Source organism: Mastigoproctus giganteus, chromosome 2 (assembly GCF_048544385.1).
Source record: "Mastigoproctus giganteus isolate SK-2022 chromosome 2, ASM4854438v1, whole genome shotgun sequence".
NCBI classification, from domain to species: domain Eukaryota; kingdom Metazoa; phylum Arthropoda; class Arachnida; order Uropygi; family Thelyphonidae; genus Mastigoproctus; species Mastigoproctus giganteus.
Genome location: NC_143576.1, coordinates 89,058,354 through 89,075,723, shown reverse-complemented (window position 1 = coordinate 89,075,723; position 17,370 = coordinate 89,058,354). Strand labels below are relative to the sequence as shown.

Sequence of the window (17,370 nt, the reverse complement as noted above, 5' to 3'; positions counted from 1 at the left end):
CTGCTCTGAGTGTAGTACCACACAGTTGGTATATTAATCTGGGAATACTGCTCCCCATATGAAATACCTTGCATTTGTCAATGTTAAACTTCAATTTCCACTTTTCAGCCTAACTACCTAATTGTTCAGGTCTTGTGACATTTACATGCCCTGATTACTGTCATTAACCACTCTTCCAACACTTGTTATGATCAGCAAACTTAAAACATTAAGTCTGATATGCTTTCATCAATATAATTAATACACAGCCATTTCTGAATAAACAGAATATTTATAAGGCGGCATTGTTTTAAGTTATATCTCATATTGTGAATACCTTCACGAGTTGCCACAATATCGCACTACTTCGAATAAGTAACGCTTCACCTATGGAGAAGACTAATGTTACTTATTCTCAGATAGGTACCACTACCCAGATGGCACCGTTTTGAAATATGGTATGGGATAATATTTCTCGGTTATCCTCATACTATCCCTATTAGACTAAGAAAAGCAATAAAGATGTAGGAAGGTGATAGTAGGAGAGGTAGAGGAAAGAAATGCCGTAGAAGGAAGAAAGGGACAGTTGCTCCTTCAACTCACACACAAAATCTTATATATTCCTCGAATAGGCAACGCTTCCCCAGTAGAGAGGACTGTTGTTACCTATTCAAGGAAACTCAGTGGCCATCAGGCACTGTTTCAGGGCTTTTTTGTATATGTGTGGGATAATAACTCGACTATCCACTTGTCCCTATTAGACTTAGAAAAGCAAAAAGGTAGAGGGAAAGTAATAGTAGGAGTGGAAGAGAAAAAGAAACGGTGTAGAAGAATGAAAGGGACAGTAACTCCTTCAACTCACACCACTCAAAAACTCATAAACGCCTCGAATAGGCAACGCTTCCCCAGTGGAGAAGGTTGTTGTTACCTATTCTTGGAAACTCCGGACATCATCAGACTCCCCCTGGTGCTGTTTCAGGGCTATTTGGCCCTTCTTTGGTGGGTGTGTAGGTACCCAAGTGATGCAATGATGGCAAAACAGTTATGAAGTATAACTCCACAATATGAGAGATGCCTGATGGTGTATTTAGACTAAGATGCATTTAGGGCTAAAGCCTCAAGCTGCGAGCAAATTTAGACTATGTATATATTAAGTGCAATAGCATCATTAATACACAGCCATTTCTGAATAAACAGAATATTTATAAGGGGGCATCGTTTTAAGTTATATCTCATATTGTGAATATCTTCACAATATGAGATGTTACTTATTCTCAGATAGGTACCACCACCCAGACGGCACCAAATGGTGCCATCTGGGTGGTGGTACCTATCTGAGAATAAGTAACATTAGTCTTCTCCTTAGGTGAAGCGTTACTTATTTGAAGTAGTGCAATATCATGGAAACTCGTTGTGAAGGTATTCACAATATGAGATATAACTTAAAACGATGCCACCTTATAAATATTCTGTTTATTCAGAAATGGCTGTGTATTAATGACGCTGTTGCACTTAATATATACATAGTCGAAATTTGCTCGAACCTTGAGGCTTTAGCCCTAAATGCATCTTAATACAAGAAACAACAATCGACCCAGCACTGAACCATATGGCTACTCCATAGCAGTAACTTGTCCTTAATGCTACACTACTCTAGTTTGTACAGCAGTCTCTTGTGCAACAGTATCAAAAGTTTTTCTGAAATTATCCAAGTATATAATGTCTAAATAATTTTTACATCCATTTCCTTTGTTACTGTGCCATAAAACAGATCATATGAAGGCAGTTTAATAATAAAAAAAAGAATCTGCAAAAGAGGTAAGCAAACACTTAGTCATAAATATGACAGCCTCCTATAATTCAGGGGAAGGGGAAGTCCCTACAGACAGGAGATGTGCAAATATCTCTCCTATTCATAAAGGAGGATCAGAGGGCAATATGAGTAGTACAGACATGTAAACTTAACATCTTTGCTACGAGAAAATAATGGAATCAGTGGGTAAATAAGTAATATAGGATTAGTTTCACAGGAATGGTTATGGTAACCACAGCATGGATTTGTTAAGTTTGAGAATTTGGGGAGAACTTGTCTACCCAATCTGATTAGTTACAAAGGAATTGTAAGGCAAAAAATAATTTTAATTTTTTGTTTATTAGTGAAGTCCTTCAGTTTTGTGCTGGACCCTTTACTGTTATGAACATTTCTTAACAATACGAATGAAGGCATATCAAGTTTATGGTGATACAAAGGTTTGCAAGGTGGTTAATGACAGTCAGCAGGATATGTTACTCCAAAAAGACCTCTGTAAATCAGGCAGATGGGCTGAAAAATGGCAATTAAGTTTTAAGTTTAGTGCAGTAATCAGGGTAGCGGAGACTGAACAGTTACTTATGGGTAATTGTACAGTCCGACGTGTGGATCTTTGAACAGTGCAGACAGGCTGCTAGGAGAGCTTATGGGGGATATACAAGAATTTTGCCAGCAGGGGATTATCTAGTCATATAAGACAATGGTTAGGCTGAACCTTGAGTATTGCATATATTTTTGGAGGCATGTAGAGTGATTGAAGCAGGTACAGAGAAAAGCAAAAAGCTTAGTCAGAGGCACAAAGGAGTACTCTTAACAAGAAAGAACTGAATTGTGCAAATTGCAATGTCTGGGATCTAGGCATCTATAAGGGGACTGTATAATATTTTACCCACAATATTAATTATACATTGAACCTTTACAGTATTGTTTTATGTTGATTTTAATATTTCAAATATACATTACATTTTGGATTTACTTGTATGCACTAAAAAGTGTAAGTATATCATTACTACATAGTTGAATTTTAAGACAAACCAAAGTTTGTATATTAGGCATCATTATTATACCATCTCATATTGTGAAATTCCTCTTATACTTCAGATAAAACTTATTCCCATGAGTACCACCACCCAGATGGCACTGTTTCGAAGCTATATGGCCTGCTATCAGTGGGTGAGTAGGCCGGATAGCTTAGAAATGGTGCTGGTATTCAACTAAGAATAAGTAACAAATAGACTTCTCAATTAGAGAAGTCTGTTTGTTACTTTATATACAGGATCTCACAATATGAGATGTTATTATAATGATGCTTAGTGTATAAACTTAAAATTGCAGTAAGTAATTTTACATCCCAGACAATGCAATTGCACTAAATAATGTAAATTTTCAATTATTTTACATAATTTCAGACTTTCTGCCTTAAATTTTTTAATATTTTATTTATTTGCTTAACTTCATGTGTTGTAATTGCGATCTTCCTGCATGTGTTAATTCTTGAAATAAAAAAAAAAGGGTTTTAAGGCTTTAAATGGATTGAGTAAGCTGAATGCTGCTGCTGGCACCCTTACTTTTTCTTGTGTTGCACACACAATGGGACATCAGTGTAAATTGGAAAAGTATAGTTACTTGTTATATATCTGAAAATTTGCTGTTAGCTAGGGAGTAATTTTTTTCATTAGAACAAATGGGACATCATATTTTGGAAGTGGGTAGTTTTTTGGGGGGAGCAGGTTGCTGTACAAGCTTGCTTCTATGCATCATTTTTTACCACTTTTAACAATAATATATTATTATATTAAAATTAGCTTTATTGTTTTACTAGGAAATTTAACCAAGAAGTTAAAGTTCATATATGGGATACTGCAGGGCAGGAACGATTTAGAAGTTTGGTATGGAAACTATTTTTATCTGTAATATTTAATAAATACAGTTGAAGCTCTTTATTAGTAACTCCCCCCCCCCCAGGGAATGAGAAAAACAGTCATATATCAATAATTTACAAAATCAGCAAAAATAATAAAGAAGAGTTTGACTGATATAACATGGTATAATCTAATTCAGAATATGTACTGGTTTTAAGTAAGAAAATGAAGATTGTACATTTTGCACTGATTTTATGATATAGTAACCTTAATTTATAAATTACTTATGTACACTAATTACTGTAAAAAGTATATCTATGATGTGTACATATATATCAAGGCCTAAGACTGACAGGGGAATTTATTTCGGACTGTAAAATAATCTGCTATGATGCATTGTTTCAGTGATAGAATATGTTTTAAAAGAGAATTATGAAGAGGTGCATGAAAACAGTTAGGCTGTACTGAAAAAAAAAAAAAAAAACCATAAAAGTTCTAATCCTTGATGAGCATCCTGCAACTTCTTACTCAACCACAGTAAGTTCCTCTTCTTCATCACTACAAATTTTAGTTTCCACTGTGTTTGTAATGAATTGCTCTTCATTTAGGTATATTCACAAACACTTATATCCCACATACACTTTGATATAGTCTTCAAAATGCAGTTCCCTCTTAAGTTTAAGCAATGACACATCCTCTAAAATTTCTTTACTATTATCACACTCTTCCATATGATTAATTGAGAAAGAAGCATGCAAGGCTTCATTCAAAGTCCAGCATACTTAAAGCAGATAGTGATCACATTTTGTTCTGTGTTTAAACACAAATATGTTGTCTGCAGTACAATTTTAATACCGTTGCACATGGAAGACTACTGTACAAATTGGAGAGGTATGACATTAAGGGTAGGTTGAGTGGTAATCAATGGACACCGCTTTCGTGGACAAATGTTATTAGTGGAGTTCCCCATGTTTCGTTGTTGGGCCCATTGTTGTTTTCAGTATTTATCAATGATATTAGGTTTAATGTACAAGTTTCAGATGATACAAAAATTGGCAAGGCTGTTAACGACAGTATGCTACTCCAAATGGATCTAGATAAGTTGGGAAAATGGGCTGAGAAGTGGCAACTGAAGTTTAACGCCGACAAATGCAAAGTACTGCATATGGGTAGCAATAACCGAAGAGAAACATACCAACTGTGTGGTACTACACTCAGGGAAGTGGAAAGTGAAAAAGACCTGGTGGTAATTGTGCAGTCAAATATGAAGTTTGATGAGCAGTACAGACTGGTTGCCACGGCAGGTCATGGAGTCTTGTCAATGATATATAGGAATTTTGCTAGTAGGGACAGGGAGGTGATTATTCCCATTTTACAAGGCAATGGTCAGGCCACACCTAGAGTACTGTGTACAGGTCTGGAGGCCTCATTTTAGGAAGGATGCAGAGTTGCTAGAATGAGTACAAAGAAGGGCAACAAGATTAGTGAGGGGAACAAAGGGGTGCTCTTACCAAGAAAGGCTTAAGTTCTGCAAATTGCAGCACCTGGAAAGTAGGCACCTGCAAGGTGTATAAGGCCTTGAATGGATTGAGCAAGCTGAATGCTGATGGGATTCTTCCTCTGGCTCAGACTAAGTACCCGAGGAGGCACAGTTTCAAATTGAGGAAATATAGTTGTAGAATAGCTGTGCAGAAATTTGCCTTTAGCCAGCAGGTAGTTGATTAGTGGAACAGGCTTCAATCTTTTGTTGTGGAAGCTAATAGCCTAAATAAATTTAAGGCTGAGCTGGACAGGCATTTGGAATGAATGGAAGGTGTTTTTTTTTTTTTTTGGTTGATGCTGTAGCTTGCTTTCTTGCATCGTATGCCTCTACTTATGCTAATTTTGTTTAATGACATTCTTGGATAGTTTTTATATGGATTACATCTCGATTAAGTGGCTGAAGAATTAATGTCATATTAGGTGGCACGTTTGTTTGTTATTTGGTTTTTAGGAGCATTAGCAACTAAGGCCATATTGCTCCAGGGATATGTGGTGGTCATTCCCTGACCTTTCTGCATCCTCCGTATTTGGTGGTCTAATCAAGAAGTGTGTGCTATGCACTGCTGCTCCTGCCTACCTGGCTATGGAGGCACCAGGTGGCAGGTACTCAACAGTGAACACATGTAGGCCATTCACTTGATAATGAGGGGTGTAGTTATTTTCAAACAGAAAATTCTATTCTCCCTGCCCATCTTGCAGGCTAAATCTCTGATCCATTCTTTGTAGATTTTTGATGGCATCCTAGATCCTGTCGGTTTGCTCGATACATAGTTGGCATCATTTTCAAACCTTTAAAGCAGTCTTATGGGCTTTCCCAATGATTTAAGAGAAAGCATCTCTGTGCCAGACATGTTTGTCACTAGGAGAATCGTAATTGATTTTGCCTACCCCCCTCCCCAACACTATATCTCTCATCTTTAAATGTAAGAATTTTATCCAGTAGCAACTTAAAAGTCCTGCTTCATAAGCACTGAAGATGTTCTGGTTGTACATACACAAAACATTTTTAAATGATTCTCCTTCCATTCCTTTTTTTGAACACTGAAGCTTTGTGTTCAGTGTTCTTTTTTTTTTTTTTTTTGAAAATAGCCAAAGATAAATCTTAAATTTCTGTAACCATCCACAGGAAGACTTAATGTCCAATATGCATTAAAATTTAAGATTTCTGTATATAGGAATGTTTTTTGCACACATCATTATTAGCTACTCCACCTTTCATGCTCTGATCCTCCCAGTGCAGGAGATTTCTGTAAGCTTTCAATATTTTAGGAATGTTAAACTGTTCAGTGATGCTAGTCTTAAAATGGATGCCATTATCTAGAGCTTGTAAAATGAAATGAACTTCTAGTCAAAGTTAATTTCATTTTGCCAATGGACAGAGGAAGTCAAGAATGAGTGATTTCTCACAAGCCTTCAAGCTTGTCATTAGCTTCAATAAATTAGCATTTTTTCGTTTTGAAATGCAAATACCATAATAAAAAAAAAGTAAAAAACAAGATAGAGCAGAGAAAATTTTTGGGTATTATAGAGAATTTCTTTCAAGGTAATTTTAATGAATGTAAAATAGCAGTAGGTTAATGGGAAATCAACTGGAGCATACCACATAGGTCATTTAATGTGCTGGGATGTTTAAAAAGATCGCTATAATTACTGTATAAGTAATTAATATTATTAAACTATGATATTAATAATAAATCTAAGTCATAATAAATAATCTCTCATCTTTAATAAGGGATTATTCATTATATACACCACTGAAAGAATTTTCTGAACAAATACTTTAAATCCAGTAGAGTAATTTTTATCTTGCAGAATTGTTGTGGAGCAGCCTAAATGTAATTTTGATGTGATAAATCATCAAAGTTTTCTTTTCTCATTAATATCAGTTGTCAATCAGGCACAGTAATTGAGATAGTTTTCTCTGCTAATATAAATAGAAATAACCCAAATAAAAACCACCTTTGGTCACACTTCCATCTTAAAGAAAGAGCAAGAAATCAGAAATCTGTCAACAGTGTTGTACACTGAATATGTGAAATCGATTTACCCAATGGCCACTTTAAATTTAAATACAGTTTTTGAAACTGGTATTAGTGAAATTTAAGCACAAATAATAAATTTCATAAATAAAGAAACTGAAATTAATATTCTCTAGTTTGGCTTGCAAATAGATATCACAAAGAAATTTTGAACATTGCTAAAAAAGTAAAAATTTCTTTTGTTGAAAGATACTTCAAGGATTAAATATGTTTTGGTTGGGAGGTTGCTATTCCTATAGAGCATTAGCAACAAACGCCATGTTGCACCATCCTTGTTTTGGGTAGATTTAGTTGTGTCAAAAAAGTGAATTCTCCACTATTTGTTTTTAAACCAAACAACTGATTACACTTGACCTTTTTACTTTCTGAGATTTGCCTTGATTCTATATTTTCTGGAATACCATGTGTTCATTACAAGTATTGTTTAATGTACATGCATACCTCACTTAAGTTAACAGCAGGGTTAGATTCCTCTAAAATGAGTAAAGTGAATTTCAGATTTTTCATATGTTATAATAATATGCACAATTCTTGAAAAACAATTATAGTAGTAAATTTTAAATTAAGTGCAACCTTGATATAGCATGCATCTTCTCTTCATACTGCACTTTTGGATATACCATAAGTATGATCATGTTCCCCAAATGAATTATGGAAAAAAAGTAATGTTCAAAGAACTAGCAATTTCATATTGGAAACTGGAAAAAGTGAATATTGTATATCTACAAGGTGGCCAAAAATTAACTCTACAACTTTCATTTCAAATAATTCCTATAATAAAGACAAAACAATAAATATTTTAACATAAATGCTTTATTTGGACCTTGCAATTATTTGTGGAATATAATGTCGGCCAAATGGCCACCTCTTGCTGTCACACAAATGCGAGCTTTTTCAAGAGCATTTCTCATAATGTTTACACAAATTTCAGGCGATATTTCAACTATTGCTGCTCGAATATTGTTCTTTAGTTGTTCAATTGACGTTGGCATAGACACGTCCTTTAAGATAACCCCACAGAAAAAAGTCTCCAGCAGTTAAATCTGGTGATCTTGGCAGCCAGTCGATGCACCACCTTTGGAGATTAATCAGTGTGGAAACATTCTCTTCAAAATTTCGATTGTGGCTCGTACTGTGTGACATGTAGCACCATCGTGCTGAAACCACGTTTTGCAAACTCAGTTCATCCAATTTCTGACAGAAAGTTCTCAATTGTGGCACGGTAGTGGTCACCGTTCACAGTTACAGCATTACCCGCAGCTTCTACGAAAAAATAAGATCCAATAACACCTCCTGACCAAATTCCACACCACACTGTCACTCTGCGAGGATGGTTGCTGATGAATCACTTGTGGATTTTCAGTGCCCTAATAGCGGCTATTTTGTTTGTTAATATAACCACTGAGGTCGAAATGGGCTTCATCGCTCATTATGATTTTCTCATAAAAATTCAGGTCTTCATGAGAGACAAGTAAGATTGAATTACTGTAGTTGCGACTGCATTCATGGTCTTCAGGCTGAAGTTCTTGAATTAACTGTATCTTATATGGATACATATGCAAATCTTTTTTGAGAATATTCTGCAGAGATGACCACGAAATTCCAATTTGTTGGGAACATTGCCTTGAGGACATCGTTGGTTCTTCAGCTATACTTTCAATATTCTCCACTGAACATGCACTTCTAATGCAGCCTGACCTTGGCTATCTGCCACAGCACCGTTTTCCTTGAAATTAGCCACTAAACGAGTAAAAGAGGCCAGTGTTTGGAAGGTGTGTTGTTTCTGTCAAGAATTGGACGCAATTATCTGAGGGTCACCGTTACTGACGGTGAGGGTCACCGTCAGTAACGGTGACTTTGATTTTCTTATTACGTTTTAATAATAAGCACATGTTGTTGAATCTTTAAGCGCTCCATAACAAATATGCACTGTCACGTTTGAACCAAACCAAAATGGTGGCCATTATAAGTTGTAAAGTTATTTTTTTGGCCACCCTGTATTTCCAAGAGGGGGAAATTAGCTAAAGTGACTATATTTGCTTCGATATATTCGGTATTCACTTGGAGTGTAATTTTTGTAAACAACAGGACTTGTCACAGACTAATTACTGTAGACACCCAGTTTATCCTCTCAGCTAGAGTTGCAATAAAAGAGTATATCAGTGGAATGCTATATACAAACAGCTACCTCTGGATGGGAATACGGCTACCATTCACCAAGTGCATTACATTAGTTACAAAGTAAATTTTTGTAAACAATAGCACATGCCATCCTTTCTTCATCTAGAGGTTACACTTGGGATAGCAAAAACTGTTAAGGGCTAAACTAGATAAAAATATACATGAACTGACAAGTGATTTATGAACAAATTTCTTGACTTCACTTTGGCATTATGATAGGCCAAACAGTTGGGCTTTGATTTAGTTTTCTGAAAGGAAAAAAAAAACACATCTGGTGGGTATGGGCTTGGCACACCCAGGGTACTGAGCTGGATATCATCATTTTTCTATTTCTTGGTGATTCCCTTCTCCCTCTCTCTCTCCCTCAGGGTAACTTGGAATTTTTTTTGGCTGGTGCAGCATAAGTCTCAGGCTTCCTTGCACCATATGGCTAATAATAATAACATGGCAAAATCAGTAGAACTGAAGTAATGGCCACCAAAAGAAAAAATTTACAGCTGAATAAAAGTTAAAGATTATCAAGAGTTAAGAATGGCAAAACAAAATGTGGTATATTTTGAAAGTGTGGAATTCTAGAAGAAACAATCTGTGGTTGGATTAAAGAGGAAGAAAATTGCATTCATTCATAGACGCCATTAAAAATGAAGTAGCCTCCAAAGAAAGAAAACTAGACTGTGAAAACAGTGATGTGGACCAATGCTTACACAAGTGATTTCTACAGAAGCATAGCGAAGGAGTACCGATTAATGGGGTAATTTTGAAAGCACATAAATTACATAGGTACTTAAATTTCATAAGCTACTTGATGGAGATGATCACACATTTAAAGCTTCTGAAGGGGCTTTGGAGATGGAAGGCTCATCGTGGGATATCCCAGGTTATTCTTGTAGGCAGATCTGAATTTGGCAACATTTCTGGAATTTCTGCATAATGTGATTCAAGATGATGATTGTACAGATGAACAGTTGTACAACTGTGTGAAACCACTGTTTTATAAACTTCTCTCCGACAAGTCATTGGATATTAAAAAAGCACCTAACAAAGCAGGCATTGCTCTGTTACAGTACACAAACAAGACTAGAAATCATAAGCTAAAGCCATTGTGCATTGGTAAAAGTTGAAGTCTCCAGTGTTTTAAACACATCAACATGAAATCTCTACCTGTGATTTATAAAAATAGCTCCAAAGCTTGGATGACAAGTGATATTTTGCTTCATGGTTTGAAAGAAAGTAAGTTTGTGCCAAACTCTCACTTAAAGAAAAGTCTGTTACTGTCGGATCACTGCCCAGCTTATCCTTCGGCTGATGTCCTGAAATCAAAAGATGGCAAGATTAGAGTTATGTTTCTGCCAAGGAACACAACTGCACTAATTCAGCCCATGGATCAAGGCATTATTTGAGACTTCAAAGCCTACTATTGTTGTGAGCTCAGAAAGTCAAGTTCTATAATTGCAGAAAACATTAACACAAAAAGATGTTGCATACAATACTGGATTACCATGGGAGAAAGTAAGCTCAACAGCAGTTGAAAAATGCTGGAAAAGATGATATGACTAATAACCTTAAATTAGCAGTATTTGAAGAACAAGAAGTAAAGTTTGCTTGTAACATACTTGGAGCAAATTACCTGGCTGCAGAACCTCCAGTTATATGTTAGCTGTGTGAGGAAGAAATTCAACAAACAGGCCAGTGACTCAAAGATAATGTGGATGACTCTTGTAAGCAAAAAACACCAGAAATTAACAAAGTGTTTGTAAACATTAATGAGGTGATGGCATGGTTAGAACACCTTCATTTATTGCAATCTGATCACTATTAAGAATTATATACTAAAAAATGCTGTCATCAGCTCTGGCAAAATAAGTTACAAGATTGTTTCAAAACAGATAAAAATGCAAGTCCATAAAAGCATTTTGTTTTAGTAGAAAATAAAGGAAATGATATAATCCCTAATACTTTGTTTTAGTCTGTATGTTCATAAAACATTAGTAAATAAATTGTATTTATGAAAAAAGTGATAAAAATTTTTTTTTGCTGTAATGGGCTTCACTTTTAACATGATATTAAAATTGTTACCTGACACCTGTGTTATATTAAGGTTGCACTGTATAACAGTTGCTATTATATAATACAAGTAAACTTACCTATTTTGCATAACCATTATAATAAAAACAATCTAGCTATATAACAGTGTAAAATTAAGTGAAGATTGAAACTTCATGGATCATTGGCTTAATTAATATATAACCATCCCCATTAGGCCCATAACCACAAAAGAAAGGAATCATAGAATAACAAAGAATGAACATTGTTGTTTATCTTGATCAGTCACAGACAGTGAAACCTCTTCTGCTGTAGGTGGTTGAGATTGTTTAAATCAAATCTGTTGACATTTACGTACTGTACTTCTCTTTGTACAACTAGCTAGTAACATGTGCATATACTTTTGTTTTGTCCCTGTTAACTCTGCTGCACCATTATAAGTCTCATCTTCTCAGCAAAAATCACCATTGCAGCTTCTAAATGGGTAAAAGCTTCTGATGTGTTCTTGGTTGTTATTAGTTTTTGCAACTGCAGAATTAGCATTTCTTCAACCTCATCTTGCATTCTTTGGTTTTCAAGTTCTAGGACAGGGGTGGCAAACCTTTTTAAGGGTGTGTGCCAAAATTGGCTAAATCTTTTAAAAAACTACTCTTGCGTGCTCAGAACACAAAATTGGCTAAAATTTTAAAGAAATTGGTCAACTACTGAGTACCAGGCACTCAGGATGATTGGTCTGTAGTCACGAATGGTCATTAGTGTAGTATCTCAAATAGAGAGCTTTATGGTAACTGAAAAAAGTTTCTAGTACCCTGGCTTGGCCTAAAACTGAGGAACTAACAAAAACGTTGTCTATTTGAGTCTTTACAGTTGTTGTGAATGACAAGGGTGGGAGAAGCAACTGGCAGGTGAGGTCCGTGCAAGACTCCCCACCACTACAATACTGGCTCTCTGAGTACCTCCTTGTCTGGACAACTCCAGCTTTGAAAATTGTTAAAAATTACTTCTCGTCGCAAAATTTATAAATGACCATTATAGAATTATTAACTAACTATTTAGCAACCTTTTTTGGTGACAAAAAGGTTGCTAAATAGTTAGCTAAAAGGAGAGTTACTTAGTAAAAAAGAGTGCACTATCAAAGTGCTATACTGCAGTCACGCTATGAATGCCGCATTTGCACACTATACAGCATTCACTAATGAATCAGTCTCCTTTTTATATTCAAAAATGTTTAGAAAGTGTAGCCAGATCACTAAAAATGGTAAGACGCAAATCTGGTGACCTATTAGCAGAAACCATCAACCAAAAACATTGAATCTCTCCTGAAACTTAAATCATTTCATGGAGTCCCTACTAAGGTATCTCTTAATGCTACCCTCAACACCTCCTAAGATGTCATTTCTGAATAGAGCCTTTTAAACATCACAGAGGAGGAGATTGTTCAAGAACTCAAAGACCAAAAAGTAACTTATGCAAATGTATACATTTTGTTAGAATAATGTTAAAGAAAGATGGAGAATTTGTTCCTACTCATAGCATCATTCTTACTTTTTATACACCAAACCTTCCTTCATCAGTAAAAACCAGATACCTAAACTGCTGAATCTGTCCCTATATGGTGCCGAAAAGATTGTGCTCAAACTGCAGATCCAAAGTAGCATATTCATACTGATTGCAATGCTGAATCATCAAAATTTCCAAACTGCAAAGGAACCATCCAGCCTTTTCCAAATCCTGTGAGCAATGGAAGCTGGAGAAAAAAAATCCAGACGTACAAAGTAGAGAACGAAGTCTCATACCCAGAAGTGAGAAAACATCTGCTACAAAACATGCCTAACTATACATATGCTCAAGCATCTCAAAGATACCATACAGTTAACTCAAACAGATACATCAATTTCCCCAAAAGTGTCAATTTACAAATTTGTTTGATCACTGCTGTCACTGCATCACAATCAACAAACTGTAGATAGAACAAACAATACTTCAATCTCGATACCATCTACTGCTCAGTCAGCTTTGTTTATGGTAGAAAGAAACCAACTGATACCACAGCTATGCATATTGCAGAGGATAATACATCACTCCCTGGTTATACCATGGGGTTTTGGGGGGCAGGTTGTGACCCACGCTATAACCGATGCCTACAAATTTTCTCCAATTCATTGATTTTCACCACGAACGGACTCTGAATATATATGCAAATGAAATCTGGCCATATTTGCGATATTTACTGTGCTCTATTCCATACATTAATTTTATTTAATCCCATCTGCAGACCAAAAAAATCCACTTGAGAAGAGTTAATGCTAATGTGTGAACAAACAAATTTTTCAAAAATTATTTATTTTCACAAAAAAAAATGTAGCCATAGATAATTATAAAAAATTCAAGGAATTTATTTGATCACTTCTTTAAAAAGTCCGTAATTTTTTGTTGCTTTTTATGGGAGAATCATTTTTGCAAGATCATATTTTTTAAAGACACTAATTGCAAAATCTTTACTTGCTGTGCCTCTAACCCTTCATGAGACATTGGGAACTTCGACAGGCTGCTCCTCTAGTTCTTTCATTTCCCCATCACTTCCATCTGTCCTTTTCTCGTTGGTGATGCTTTCAACAATGTTTTCGTCAGTTAATAAGTGACACACTAATTCTTCTTTGTGAATATCAACCCATTAATCGATCTTATTCTCTGTGAGTTCCTTTCCTCAACGGTATCTCTAACTGCCTGTATATCACAATGTATAGTAATTTGTCCACTGTTTTCCTCTTTATCGGTCACAGTTTGATTCTCTCCATCAGCAGTTCTCAGAAAACCACTTTTTCTCCAACAATTTTGAATTGTATCTTCTAAAATACTCTCCCAAGCAAGACCAATTTTGTATGCTACTTCATTTAAATTTAACATCTTTAGAAATTCAGGAACATCGCGATTAGAGGACAGCAAAGGTAAAAGTAGCTCGCATCTGTAATTTACCTTAAAATTATAACCGATTCCTTGATCAAGAGACTGGATTAATGCTGTGGTATTATTTGATAAATACATGGCCCAAATCTTCCCATCTTTGGATATGAGACTGTCAGCAGGTGGGTGTGCTGGACAGTTATCTAAAAACAGTAATGCTTTTGGTTCGATGCATATTTTTCTCAAATGCCGTTGCACTGATGGTACAAACTTTTCGTGGAACCAGATCAAAAATAAATTTGCAGTCATCCATGCTTTAGATCAGCTCATGTATTCTACAGGGAGATGTTTTCAGTTGATGGATTTAAAACAGCGAAGATTCTTACTTTTCCCGATTACCACGGGAGGCAGCTTATGGGTTCCTGTTTTATTCAAGCACAACAATAGAGTGACACCATCCTTACTTGGCTTCATTCCAGCTTTGTTCAGAGCTGATTGTAAATCCAAAGGTTTCGTTGGTAACAGTGCTGACTCATCACAGAAACCTTCACACGTAAATTTTAAGTTACTAATAAATTGTTTTGCACCATGCCTAATTGTTATTTCCCAATGCCATAGCCATGCATCACTGGCAGAGAATTCGCCATCAAGCTTTAAGTCTTGAAAAAATTTCTCCACTTGCATCTTCAGAATGGGACCTGACAGTGGAAATTCGGAACGAACCACGTGTATAAACCAGTCATCCACTGCCTCGTTTTCTTCCTTTCCAGTCCTGGGGTTTTGTCCAACTTCTCCAAGAAGGAATGTAGTCTTCCTTCTTCTGCAATTCATCCTCTTATTGTTCCCTCCGAATACCAACTCCCGTATTATTTGTGCTTTCGAGACACCACTCTTTATACGTTCGATTACAGTCAACTTTTCCTTGATGGTGTAAGACTTTCTTTTATTAACATTTGCTAACCCCTGAAATCAATTTTAATTTATTATGAACTATATCTGTATATCTCGAAAAAATGTAAAAAAATCACCGATACATACTGAATGAACAGTCACAAAAAACACAAACCAGCATAGATAGGTCTCGAACTATGGATCGCCTTTTTTTTTTGCAGTGACGCCCTTACACAAAGAAAGACGATCGATACCAACTGCAGAGGCTAAAATAACCTCATTGTTTGAATACGCTGCTCCCATCTGACTCATTTTCGGGAAAACCATTCTTTTGTGTTGGAGGAGATAAGCAAATCGCATGATTCAAGCTATGGGTGTAGTGGTTAGTGACCTTGAAGAAGGTTAGCAAATCCTGCCACTCAAGGAAAGGGTAAGGTGGGACAGGATACCATCTCAAGAATAAAACTCGAACCGAGCAGGAATTTCTTTGTTCGATAAACATCCTTTTTTGCTTCTTAACTCAATGGGAGGATAAAAGTCCCTGGGATTTCTGAGAACCCCTGCTTTTTCCCTCTCCTGCAAACACTGAGTCATTTGAGTGGGGAAGCCTGCTGAAGTGCTAGGCAATAAGACCTGCGGTATATCCGAAACCTCAGTATAAACGATGGTGTTATATCTAGGGAGCAGTGTACTTATGATGAATCCATTCTAGATCTTTATGCAGAAGGCGATGTGGACACACATCCATTATCCCCAAAAAAGGACAAAACAAGAATTGATCATGACAAGCAGAGAAACTCTAAAAAACAGTCAGATTAGACTCTAATTCTAAACCTACACAATGAACAACATAGTTCAATGGAATTGCAGAGGCTTTTGCAGCAACATGGGTGATATATAAGAGTTAATTCACCATTAACATCCTGTGGGTATCTGCCTACAAGAGACAAATCTAATACCTCAAGTATCTGTTTCAGTTAAATATTACACTCTATTTCAGCAAAACAGTTCTTACAAAAAGTGCTCATGACAAAGTGACCATACTTATAGACTCAAGAGTTCCTTGTAAGCAACTTGCTCTTCAAACCTCCTTAGAAGCCGTTACAACTCATATAATGATTGGCATTGCTTTTAGCATTAGCAAAGGCATATGATGCAAGAGAGCAAGCTTATGCAACATCAGCCAGAAAAAAAAAAAAAAAAACCTTCCACTTCACCCCTCTGTTCGTTCAAAATACCTGTCCAGCTGAGCCTTAAATTTATTTAGGCTATCAACTTCCACAACAAGGGATGGAAGTCTGTTTCACCAACCAACTACCTGCTAGCTAAAGGCAAATTTCCGCACATCTATCCTACATTGTCTTTCCTCAATTTGAATTTATGCTCACTCAGGTGATTATTCTGAACAAGAGGCAGAATCCCAGCTTTAATGCTTGTTTCCATTTATCTTCCACCCAATCATCCATGTGCTATCGCCCTGAGTGGCAAGCGATTTCTCTGTGCTATCAATGCAATTTCCAGTTCTCCTACGTTCTTGTCGTTAATAAATAATTTATTTCATCAGCTCTTGTTACAAAAGTTGCTGTACAAAGCAAGAAGGGAAAGCCACATTTTTTTATTTTTCTAGTTTATTACTAACACCCACTACTTTCCTTGGTCACACCTGGCACTGCTCCTGCCTCCCCTTGGCAGAAAAGTTAATCTACCAAGGGCTGAAAGGAGCAATATGGATCATACCAACACTGACTCTTGCAAGATGAATATCCCATAACATTCCAGAGAGCAGGAAGATCATAACCCTTCCTATGCTAAAAGACAAGAAGGATACAGACCAGAATATCTGGCCTCACTTCCTTATAATCCATTCATTGACTGACCAGCCAGTCAGCAAGCTCTCTCCTTTTCTGATCCAGAAATGTTTAGAGAATGCTGCTGGCTCACCGAAAATGGTTCGCTTACTAAAATCAGGTGACTTGCTTGTTGAAACAATAAATACAAGCACTCTGATAAATGACTTAAATTAAAAACACTTGGAGGAACTCCCATAGAAGTGTGCCACCTTAAACTACTCAAAAGGAGTTATAACTGAATGGTATACCTTCAGCACGTAACTGACGAA

At 36.2% G+C, this 17,370-nt stretch overlaps 1 protein-coding gene across 1 annotated transcript in view; it reads left to right on the top strand.

The window, feature by feature from the left end:
* Positions 1-17,370, top strand: part of LOC150089402 (ras-related protein Rab-31-like) — a 120,013-nt gene that overhangs the window by 40,537 nt on the left and 62,106 nt on the right. Inside the window, exon 3 of the mRNA XM_090389968.1 lies at positions 3,612-3,678. Coding sequence (XP_090246094.1) covers positions 3,612-3,678 — 67 coding nt within the window. The remainder of the gene's footprint in view (positions 1-3,611; positions 3,679-17,370) is intronic.